At 42.5% G+C, this 12,066-nt stretch overlaps 1 protein-coding gene and 1 long non-coding RNA gene across 2 annotated transcripts; both read right to left on the minus strand.

Moving 5' to 3' along the window:
- Positions 1-4,853: 4,853 nt before the first annotated feature.
- LOC309374247 lies at positions 4,854-7,155 on the minus strand. The gene is made up of 3 exons (XR_014170448.1): positions 6,728-7,155; positions 6,105-6,269; positions 4,854-5,676 (listed from the first exon to the last, which is right to left on the minus strand). It is a non-coding gene; the product is annotated as an uncharacterized lncRNA (long non-coding RNA).
- Positions 7,156-9,119: 1,964 nt separating this feature from the next.
- On the minus strand, positions 9,120-10,446 carry LOC309374798 (mas-related G-protein coupled receptor member H-like; the record flags this gene model as incomplete). The annotated part of the gene is made up of 2 exons (XM_081919978.1): positions 9,120-10,308; positions 10,427-10,446. 2 exons carry the CDS (start codon positions 10,444-10,446, stop codon positions 9,579-9,581), a joined length of 750 nt encoding a protein of 249 aa, XP_081776104.1. The 3' UTR covers positions 9,120-9,578.
- Between the last annotated feature and the right edge of the window lie 1,620 nt (positions 10,447-12,066).

Raw genomic sequence — 12,066 nt, forward strand, 5'->3', positions numbered from 1 at the left:
CGGACAAACACCGGCTCCCTAGCCTATAGAGCGAGATGAGTGTGCAACCCTAGAGTCGCCCGCAACTGGACCTAACGGTCAGGAGTACCTTTACCTTTACCTTTACTCCTGAAAAATGCTACTTGCCACTCCTGATGGCTGTTTGCCTGTGCAATGTCGCAACCAGCTCTTTATTTCCCTTTCCAAACTGTCTATAATTTAAAACCCCAGAGTCTGTCTGCCTGTGCAGGTGACTCTTGCTATATATCCCCCCCCCAATGCCTCTGGATAGTGCTAGCATAGTGATGGGCATCACAGTACATCATGGGTGGGGAACTGGTGGCCCTACAGATGTTGTTGGTCAGCAGTCAGCGATGATGGGCGTTCTCCAACTGAAGCACCACAGGTTACCCACCTCTCCTGCCTATGGAGCTTTTTTAGAGTAGGATAAGAAAAAGAGATCATTTCCTGTCCCAAGGAAGACACAGTGTAACTATTAAAAGTGGGTAGTAGAAGAAAAGGAATGGAAGAGGAGAGACTAGAGTAACAAACAACAAAACAGTAAGCAATAACATCAAACATATAACTTTGGAAATAGCTGAGCTTCATTACGGTTAAGATGATTTCAAGCTAAAGGCCCCTCAGGATTTATGCCAGGAGTAGTCAGCAATATACCCTCAAGTTGCTGCTTGACTACAACTCCCATAATCCCTGACAATTGGTGATGCTGGCTGGAGCTGAATTGAGGTCCATAACATCTGGAGGGCAGCACATTGGTTAGCCTATACTGAAGGAGCAGTGGAAGGAGAAGGAGGAGGAGGAGGAGGAGGAGGAGGAGGAGGAGGGAGAGAGATATGACACCACAGCAGTGAAGACATCCCAATAAAATATTTAATTTCCTACCTTCTACTTATACAAACTTTTCAAAACAGGGAGAAAACAGGTCTGAGATGCACTCCACAATTTCATTGTCCCAGTGTCCAAGATGTCCTCTGGCTTCAAAATGCTTTCTCCTCAATCAGCATTAAGCACCTCTCTGAAGAAAGTCAGCATGGCATCTGGTTCAGCCAGGGTGGAGCAGAGAACACACATCATAGTGCAATTACCAATCAAAGCATTAGTGGATGCTCCATTAGCAATGGGCAGAGTTCTTTCACTCTTCCTGGATGATTTGGCAACCTTCTAAGCATGGGGTAAATTGTCTCCTGAAATGTAGGTCTCAAGAGAAATTTGCACTTTGGACCTGAGAAAATCGCGCGTGCTTCCAAGGCATGATAAAACACTTATGTGAAGCTTTAAGTGGGAGCTCTGATGACTTCTAGGTTGTTCCTCATACTCCGAGAAGAACATTTCCCTGAATATTTCTTTAGCAAATATGCTAACTAGCAATGTGTGAAAGGACAATGTGTTTTGGTAAATAAATAAATAAATAAATTTTCAATGATTTTGGCAAGCTTTCTACAAACACAACTCAAATTGTTTTTTTTGCGAAAGTTTGTATCCAGCTTAGTTCAGGTGTAATAGAAGGAAGGTGAAGGAAAAGGAAAATTCTAAGCAGATCAAGAGATTCCTCTTTGGTGAAGGAATCTGAGGCATTTCGAGAGAAAACAGAATATGGTGAGTGTGGAATGTCAGGAAATGTTTTGCATATTTTGCAAGTGCATCAAAGAGAAGAGTAATGAGTAGGGAATTGATGAATCTAGAGGTACACTCTCATCACCTATCAGCTGATTGGCAGAAGGAGCGCAACTTGCTCTAGAAGAGAGAAGCGGTTTCAGCTGAATGGAACCTGCTTCCCATTCCCAGAGCTGCTCCTTGTACCTCTGAAAATTTGAGGTTCAAAGTGCAGGACAGGGATGTTTTCATCCGCCCACCTGCCAAATATGACCTGGCATTGGTGGTAGAGAAGCATCTGACCTGCCAGCCAGAAAAGGTTTCCTTCCCTTGATGTTGAGACAATCTTGCTATAAGAAACAAGGCAGATGTGGCTTCAGTTCCTGCAAGGAGATCCTTTAGACACAATGTTCAACCTCTAGTACAAGGGTGTCTAACTTTTGACCCTTCAGTTATCAGATTCCAGCTCCCATCATCCCTGATTGTCTGTTACCTACAACCACTGGGGGAGGAAGGTGGGAGCAGGAGAGTGGGTTGCTCTGGGTACCATCCCAGGTGGGGTGCCATCATGGCCACCGTCCCTGACATGCACCACGCGCCACCTTGACTTGCACCGCTCAGCCCCCGCAATGGGTGCCACGTGGGCGGCGCACCACACCCCTGGGACGCACACCAGACATGCCCTCACCTGTTCTCTGCGGTGCTCCTGCACTGCCTATAACCTACCCTGAGGGTGTCAAGTGCCTTCAGAATTCTGGTCTGTTTCTTCTTTATCAGGAAGAACTGATAAGCCTCTGATGGTATTGAGTTCATACTTCGGTAACATATCTAAATGCTCCATCTAATATCAAGGTTTCAGCCATACAGTTTCTTTCTAAGATCCAGGGGCTGCCTGTCCTAACATGTGCCTCTGTCTCTTTGACCCAACACTCAGAAAATGGCCCTATATATCTCCCCTTTGCCCTTAGCTCCTAGGCAGAACTTGCCAGCAGTTATTTCCCCAAAGTCCCTAGTAGATCATAGTTTCTATTCTGCAACCCCTCAACCATTTCCCTGAGCAGCATGTACAGAAACCATATTTTGACCATTGGACCTACTGTTGGTTTTGCACACTCAATCTGCTAGAGCCTGTTTTTTCAGGGCAAACAAAGTCCCAATTCACTGAGGGTTTGAGACCCATTGGCTATCCTCACCTGGTTTAGCCAGCCAGTTGAAGCCATTTCCCAGGGTGTGGCTGTTTTCACATGCTGGCAGCTTCTAGGTGCCACAGGTGAGAGCTGACTGCAGGGTGAGGACCAAAGGTGGCCGAAATTACCACAGAAGGAGCATGACTTGTCCCCCAACAGAGATACTGCCCCGCCCCCAACATCCTTTACAACATCCCATACAATTTGCAACTGTAAAATCACACATTCTTCAAGCTGTAACATTTGGAGTTTCTTACATACCTGTATGCAAGTTCTACTCAGCAGTACAGACCAGCAATCTTCCAAAAAAAAGAAGAAGTGAATTTCTAATACAGTAGTACCTCTAGTTATGAACTTAATTCATTCCAGTGGTCCGTTCTTAACCTGAAACTGTTCTTAACTAGAGGTGTGCTTTCGCTAATGGGGCCTCTTGCTGCTGCTGCGCCACCAGCACACGATTTCTGTTCTCATGCTGGGGCAAAGTTCTCAACTCGAGGTAACTCTTCCAGGTTAGCGGAGTTAATATTTGTAACCTGAGGCGTTTGTAACTTGAGGTACCACTGTATCCCTAGTTGGAATGGCAGATGATGGCAAGATTTATAGAGAAGCATTTGCACTTATTACTCCTGATATCTCATGAAAGGAGCTGAAAGATGTGTGTTATGCTTTATGTCTTGGCTTAATCAGTTGGCCAACAACATGTGACAAGAAGACATCCTTTTACTGGCTGTCAAGATAACCATCAATGAGTTTAGGAGGAGATTCTAGCCATGAAAGTCTTTGTGTTCTCTAACATTTTATTTCCACAACCTAGCACCCTTACTAGCTGGAATAGAATCTAATAATTCAGTGCTATACTTCTCTTGGAACAAACACTTCATATAGCAGAGTTCAGCTGCTGGAATTATGTTTAGTGTTACATAAAATGCAGTATTTAAAATCACATTATGTTTGAGTTGTAAAAATAATGATATATTTTTCTGTGATGTATTTCCACACAAGGGTGGGGCAAGCTAGGTCTTGTGACTTAGATCACAAGTGTTAGGGCTGTAATGAGTATTATGCCAAAATTTGCATGTGCTAATAGGGTTTGTCTCAGAGGAAAGATGAGCAGAAACAGCACACAGGCAGTTTCTCTCCCTGGGCATCTGCTGAAGCACAGAGGTGAACAAGAGGGAGAGAATACTTTGGTTTCTAGCTGGATAGCTATATTTTCTTCTGTAAATATGTTTAGAATAATCACACTAGGACCAGTGTACATAGAGTTTGTAAGACTGGAACAATTGCAAAAGATTTATTGTTTTTGTAACATTGGAACCAAGTTTCAGCAAGGAAAGCTTGCAAACTTGTTTTTCTTGTGTTGAAGAATTTATTCTGCACAAGAGTCAGATTAGAGAGAAATATTCTGCTCACAATATATATCTGGCAACAACCAAAAAGTTAAAAATTCATAATAGTCATGCAAATCTTTGGCAGAGCAACCAATGTGACTGAGGAGCCTACATTTCATCCATGGAAAAGTCAATGATTTCTGCATACACCTCTTTTCATCCCTTATTGAGATAAGCAAGTTATATCATCTCAGCATAAAGAAATATTACAGCATTATTATGTAAGGATCATAAGCCGATTTGAAATGGGACGGTCCATTTCCTGTCCGTTGTCTTCCTCCACATTCAAAGCCCTCTGGAGAATGACCTGCAGGCTCTCCTTGGATCGACCTCCCTTCTTCCTCCCAACCAGAAAATAGATCAAGGGGTTAGCACTGCTGTTTAGGGTGGCACACAGAAAGGCATAATGGTGTAGATCAGGAATGTCAAAAGTTAGAAAATGATTAAGGGCAATAAGGGCATCAAGTGGAAAAGCAAGTATGAGGAAGAAGAGAAGAGTAAGTAAAATAACCATTAAAAGCCTTCCCCGCTTTCGCTGGCGTGATTTAAAACAGACTTTGATGAATAAGATCACCGTTGAAATTGTCATTAGTGCAAGGCAAAGCAGGGCAGACAAGAGTAATTGGAGGCTTGCTGTGAAGTAATAGCTAAATATGCTAAATAACTGGAGAATGTAGAGAATTATGGTGAACAGAAAGCAGAGGGCCCATATGAGGGAACACACAGTGGTGGACAGATGTGTCGGCCGGTAGCACCGATGCCAAATAGGGAAGAGCACAGACACACATCTGTCAATGCTGATGGCTGTTAGGAGGAGTAGATCAGTGTTGTACATGAACATTAAGAGATGGAGAGTTATTAAAGAAGCATCTTTGCCTAGACGAGTCAAAGCAATACAATGATATATCTCTACAGTCATGAGGAAGGCAAAGTCAGCAACAGCCAAGTTCAGGATGTAGGTGGTGAACTGGTTCTTCTTAGTGCAGAAGCTAAGAAGCCAGATGGTGGTTCCATTTCCCAAAAATCCAGCACAACAGATAACCAAACTGAACATATAGAAAATAGCTTCTTTCAATGGATTATACCAGTCATTTTCTTGGCCAGTATATGAGCTATTATCATGCTCATAACCTGTCCAAGCCTCCATATCGGAACTGGAGGTCCAGCTGCTATTTACCATCATGCTCACTTGCTCCTTGTGGGATCCTTATCTCTTCTTCTGGAGTATGAGTGCCCGCTAAGAGAAATAAAATGTTACAGAGAACATTTCAAGTGGAACAGTTCAAGTGGAATTCCATACATGACCCAGAATGATGTGTTCTTCTCAGTTTGGCTTTGCTCAGAGACTTGAGGGTGGTGCTGTTGCAAAGGAATCAGAAAAGGTCATTGTAGTCCATGCTGTCTTACTTCGATCAAAATCCACTCCCACCAGTAGACACTCTAGCAGATCCCTTTCAATATCCTTCCAGAATAGATGCTGTATAGGGGCATTTCCCTCCAATAACCTATAAGAATAAGATTGGTGGAACATTTTGATTGCCAATGGACACAATGACCCATCACCAGTCCTCTGGGAGACAAATGTCAAAGTAGGTATGGCTGAACCCAACCAATTCATTTCCATTTGCCTCATTAAATATAGCACTGTCTCCTTACAAGGTATTCATTATTCATTCCCCCTTTATTCATGTCCACCCCTTTTGAGATACCATATTGATTTCCACCCCATCCACCCACATCTGCTTTCCCTCTTTCTCTTCCACCCATATGAGAAGGTCTGGAGCTCATGGAGAACATGTCTGCTTTGTATTCAGAAGGTACAAAAACTGACCCCTAGCATTTCCAGGTAGATATGGGAATGTCCTCCCTGAACCATTGAGATTCACTACCACCCAGGGAAGATAATAACAGTTATTCCGTATCATGCTCCCACCTAGAGCATGAGACTGGTTGAGCAAGAGACTCTTAATCTCAGGGTTGTGAGTTTGAGCCCCACTTTGGCTGAAAGATTCCTGCATTGCAGAGGCTTGGAGTAGATGATCCCCGTGTTCCTTTCCAACTCTACAATTCTGTGATTTTATGATGTATTCTACAATACCTGCAAAAACACACAATGTACTTATTGACTCTGGATCCCATGTTCTCTCTCTTCCCTAAAAATCTGCCATAAACTGAGTCTGATCATTGGTCCATCTAGTTCAGTATTGGTCACATTGACTACCAGACACTCCTAGGGATTTCAAAGAAGGTTGTCTCTGATCCCAACTGGAGACTAAAATGGAGACATTCCATATGCAAAGCACTGAGCTAATCGGCCATTTCTTCCTCCGTCTTTTCCCATGCATGCTTCTAATTTGCTCTGTCACTAAGCTTCACCCAACCACCCAGAGGGTACTTATTTTACAATTTGCTGAAAAAGTATGGATTGGGAGTCTTCAGATATGGTGATCAGAAGACAACAGAGACAAAGTATCCTGCAACAGAATGGTAGGTACTAAGGTCTTAGCAAGGCAATGGGGCACCAATCATTCCTCAAAGAAAAATGGGAAATCTTACCAATCTCATGCCGATCCCACCCATTCTTTGTCTTGGCTTAATCTGTTTCCCTGCCTCATGTAGCAAGATCATGTTCTTTAAGTGGTTGTGAGGATAAATGCCATCTGGCCTAGGAGGAGACTCTTGTCATTGAAAGATCTATGTCCCCCAATGACAGTTTGTAATGAGTATTGAAGGGGAAACTGAACACATGTCTCATGTGCTTCTTTATCTGTAACGGCCAAATAAAACATCTCAGGACCTGTCATGATAACAGATACAACCATCCTTGCCCTTTAACGGCAAAAAACATTTGCCCAATATGCACATTTTGTAGGGCGGGGGTGAGCCCAGAAGGGAAAATAAGATTTTCCAAAATGTTTTGCTGTTTCTTCCCTGTGTAAAACCATAGGTGAGAAGTGGAGTGGGATGCAAGAGCAATTGGTTCTTAAGGATGTTAATTTTTTTTAAAAAATGTAAAACAGAAAATTTAATAAAAATTATAAAAAGAATCCTTTATTTTTTTCTACAAGTGAATGTGCAATGAGAGTCACAGTTATATCCTAGCTACATGTCACTGAAGCCCACCTTAACATAAGCCAGTGTGGTGTAGTGATTAAGAGCGGTAAACCCGTAATCTGGTGAACCGGGTTCGCTTCCCCACTCCTCCACATGCAGCTGCTGGGTGACCTTGGGCTCGTCACACTTCTCTCGTCTCTCACGTCTCTCACCCCACTCACCTCACAGAGTGTTTGTTGTGGGGGAGGAAGGGAAAGGAGAATGTTAGCTGCTTTGAGACTCCTTTGGGTAGTGATAAAGCAGGATATCAAATCCAAACTCTTCTTCTTCCTCCTCCTCCTTAAAAGGAGATTGGGTAAGGCAGACACCCATGATATATGCGAATACCATGTGTTCTTTTTTTTAAATGAAATTTTATTGAGAAATTTCATAATACAATAAAAAACAAACTATTCTAATCAAAAAGAAAAGAAACAAGGAGAGAGAAAGGGATAGTACCATGCAAAGCCCTGTCTCACAAATATATCTTAACTTTTACACCAGACAGAAATAGGTGTGCCACCCCCCCAGCTTTTACATAGGGAGTTTCTCTAACCCTGGGAGATCTCCCCTTCCCTGCTTTTCACTCAGGGTCCTTCACTAGCTGTCCATCAGCCTCATCTGCATGCAATTATTTCCTTAAGCCAGGACTCAGCCATGCAGTTACAAATAAAACGTTTTAAGTGAGTTTTAAGAGTGCAAAATACAAAGTGACAATAGATGGCGATGGAGAGGCTTATGGAAAATTCAATGTATTTTTAAAAACACTTTTTAAAAAGCATTTTCAGAATGGTTTTTATTTATGTGTAAAGTACAGGACAACAACAAGAGAAAGCAAATCTAAACAGACACAAAAGCAGGGGGGAAAAGAAAATACCATGCATCGTAATAAATATGTCAGCAGTTAATACAAGTCCTTGCCTCAATATGGTATCATTCTTTGCTTGTTTATTGAACACAAATATAGACGGTTTTACAGGAAGCCAACTCTTCAGATAGCATTGTACAAGTACAAAATGACAACCATCAAAAATACAAAACAGGTGGGGTTTTTATATTAAAAGATAGGCATCCGAAATTCCTACTAGTCATTAAAAATATATATCTAAAGAGGGATAGATGAAGCTGAACACACTATGAAGTGTGTATGTGTGTGTGTGGTCTTCAGGAAAGGCTTAAATCTCCAAAAGAATGGAACTTTCCTGTTCTTGCAGAGAACTGAATTCAGGAACTCCTGGAATCATACACTCAAAGAATTGTGGAGTTGGAAGGGGCATGCTTCCAAGAGCTGTTCGACAGTGGAATTTGCTGCCAAGGAGTGTGGTGGAATCTCCTTCTTTGGAGGTCTTTAAGCAGAGGCTTGACAACCATATGTCAGGAGTGCTCTGATGGTGTTTCCTGCTTGGCAGGGGGTTGGACTCAATGGCCCTTGTGGTCTTTTCCAACTCTACGATTCTATGATTCTATGATTCTATGATCCAGGGGCATCTCATCCAACCACGAGGTTGTTTAATCATACATGGAATTAAATTCTGCAAATGTGGCCTATTTGTATAATAGTAGTATTAGTAGTAGTAGTAGTAGTAGTAGTAGTAGTAATAATAATAATAATAATAATAATAATAATAATAATAATAATAATATTTTATTCATACCCCACCCATCTGGCTTGGCTTCCCCAGCCACTCTGGGCGGCTTCCAAAAAAATATTAAAATACTGTAATACATCAAACATTAAAAGCTTCTCTAAACAGGGCTGCCTTCAGATGTCTTCTAATGGTCTGTTAGTTGTTGTTCTCTTTGACATCTGGTGGGAGTGCATTCCACAGGGAGGGAGCCACTACCAAGAAGGCCCTCTGCCTGGTTCTGCCTATGATTTTTGACAGGCATCTAAGTAGAGTCTCTGAATTAAATCATACGGTGCAGGTAGTCTCACAGGAGTGACGGCAGTCCTTGACATACCCAAGTTCCAAATCGGCAAGGTTTAAAGGTCACCATCAGAACTTCCAAGTAGACTTTGGTTTGCTGTAGAAAGTGGTGCAGCTGGTACAGTATAGTTAAATGGTGGGAAGCCCCGTTCAGCCAAAGGGCTTAATATCTTCATAGGCAACAATTCAGGGGCTGTATACAATAGGTGAGTGGGGCACAGAAGAAAGATTGAGACAACAAAAGACATGACTCCTCCCATTGTAAAGTAGGATACATTTCAGCTATACAAACCTCAATATTTTCAACAAAACCTCAGCCTCTTTTTCTGGTAAGCAATAGTCATCAGTGCAGTGCAAGGACACATTAAAGCCAGACCAAAGAACTCTTAGGAAAGGTTCCTAAGTGGGTTCGAACAAGGAGGGTCCACTTCCTGTCCGTCATTCTCCTCCTCATTCAAAACCCGCTGGAGGATGGCCAGTAGACTCTCCCTAGATTGACCTCCCTTCTTCCTCCCAACCAGAAAATAGAGGAAGGGGTTCACGCAGCTGTTGAGGGAGGCACACAAAAAGGCATAATGGAATAGACCAGGAATATTCAAGCCCACGATGGATACAGCAAGAAGAAGGGCATTGAGTGGGAAAGCAAGCACGAGGAAGAAGAGGAGTGTAAGTAAAATAATCGTTAAAAGTCTTCCCCGCTGTCGTGGGTGTGATTTAAAACAGACTTTGATGAAAAGGATGACAGTTGAAATTGTCATAAGAGGGAGGCAAAGCAGTCCAGTCAAGAGAAATTGAAAAAATATTGTGAGGAAATAAAGATAGGTGTTATCTGATATAAGGGGAGATGTTTCTGTGATAATGTAGAGGACTATGGAGAGCAGACAGGAGAGGACCCATATGAGGGCACACCCAGTGCTGGACAAATGGGTCGGCCGGACACACCGATGCCAAATAGGGAAGAGGACAGAGACACATCTGTCAATGCTGATGGCTGTCAGAAGAAGTTGGCCAGTGTTGTATGTGAAGGATAAGAGACATACAACAATAATATAAAGAACATCATCAGGAAACCTAGTAAAAGCATAGATCTCTAAGCTTTTGGAGCAGAAGTTTCCTCTAGGAAATGGAAAATATCACAAAGATGTCTGACTCAGTTGGACATGTCTCATGTGCTTCTTTATCTGTAACGGCCAAATAAAACATCTCGGGACCTGTCATGATAACAGATCCTTGCCCTTTAACGGCAAAAAACATTTACCCAATATGCACATTTTGTAGGGAGGGGCTGAGCACAGAAGGGAAAATAAGATTTTCCGAAATGTTTTGCTGTTTCTTCCCTGTGTAAATCCATAGGTGAGAAGTGGAGTGGGATGCAAGAGCAATTGGTTCTTAAGGATGTTAAAATGACGCGGCAGCTAAAAAAGCCAATGCAATTCTGGGCTGCATCAATAGGAGTATAGCATCTAGATCAAGGGAAGTAATCGTGCCACTGTATTCTGGTCTGGTCAGACCTCACCTGGAGTACTGTGTCCAGTTCTGGGCACCACAGTTCAAGAAGGACACTGACAAACTGGAACGTGTCCAGAGGAGGGCAACCAAAATGGTCAAAGGCCTGGAAACGATGCCTTATGAGGAACGGCTAAGGGAGCTGGGCATGTTTAGCCTGGAGAAGAGGAGGTTAAGGGGTGATATGAGAGCCATGTTCAACTATATAAAAGGATGTCATATAGAGGAGGGAGAAAGGTTGTTTTCTGCTGCTCCAGAGAAGCGGACACGGAGCAATGGATCCAAACTACATGAAAGAATATTTCACCTAAACATTAGGAAGAACTTCCTGAAAGTAAGAGCTGTTCGACAGTGGAATTTGCTGCCAAGGAGTGTGGTGGAGTCTCCTTCTTTGGAGGTCTTTAAGCAGAGGCTTGACAACCATATGTCAGGAGTGCTCTGATGGTGTTCCTGCTTGGCAGGGGGTTGGACTCGATGGCCCTTGTGGTCTCTTCCAACTCTATGATTCTATGATTCTATGAGTCGTTTTTTTAAAATTGTAAAACAGAAAATTTAATAAAAATTATAAAAAGACTCCTTTATTTTTTTCTACAGGTGAATGGGCAATGAGAGTGACAGTTCTTTGCTAGCTACATATCACTGAAGCCCACCTTAACTTAAGCCAGTGTGGTGTAGTGGTTAAGAGCGGTAAACTCGTAATCTGGTGAACCGGGTTCGCGTCTCCGCTCCTCCAAATGCAGCTGCTGGGTGACCTTGGGCTAGTCACACTTCTCTGAAGTCTCTCAGCCTCACTCACCTCACAGAGTGTTTTATGTGGGGGAGGAAGGGAAAGGAGAATGTTAGCCGCTTTGAGACTCCTTTGGGTAGGGATAAAGCGGGATATCAAATCCAAACTCTTCTTCTTCTTCCTCCTCCTCCTTAAAAGGAGATTGGGTAAGGCAGACACCCAATACCATGTGTTCTTTTTTAAAATGAAATTTTACTAAGAAATTTCATAATACAATAAAAAACAAACTATAATAATGAAAAAGAGAAGAAACAAAGAAAGAGAAAGGGATAGTACCATGCAAAGCCCTGTCTCACAAATATATCTTAACTTTTACACCAGACAGAAATTGGTGTGCCCCCCCCCCAGCTTTACATAGGGAGTTTCTCTAACCCTGGGAGATCTCCCCTTCCTTGCTTTTCACCCAGGGTCCTTCACTAGCTGTCCATCACCCTCATCTGCATGCAATTATTTCCTTAACCCAGGACTCAGCCATGCAGTTACAAATAAAACATTTTAAGTGAATTTTAACTGCGAAATACAAAGTGACAATAGATGGCGATGGAGAGGCTTATGGAAAATTCAATGTATTTTTAAAAACA

Source organism: Podarcis melisellensis (assembly GCF_964234715.1).
Source record: "Podarcis melisellensis genome assembly, chromosome: 7".
Lineage (NCBI taxonomy): Eukaryota > Metazoa > Chordata > Lepidosauria > Squamata > Lacertidae > Podarcis > Podarcis melisellensis.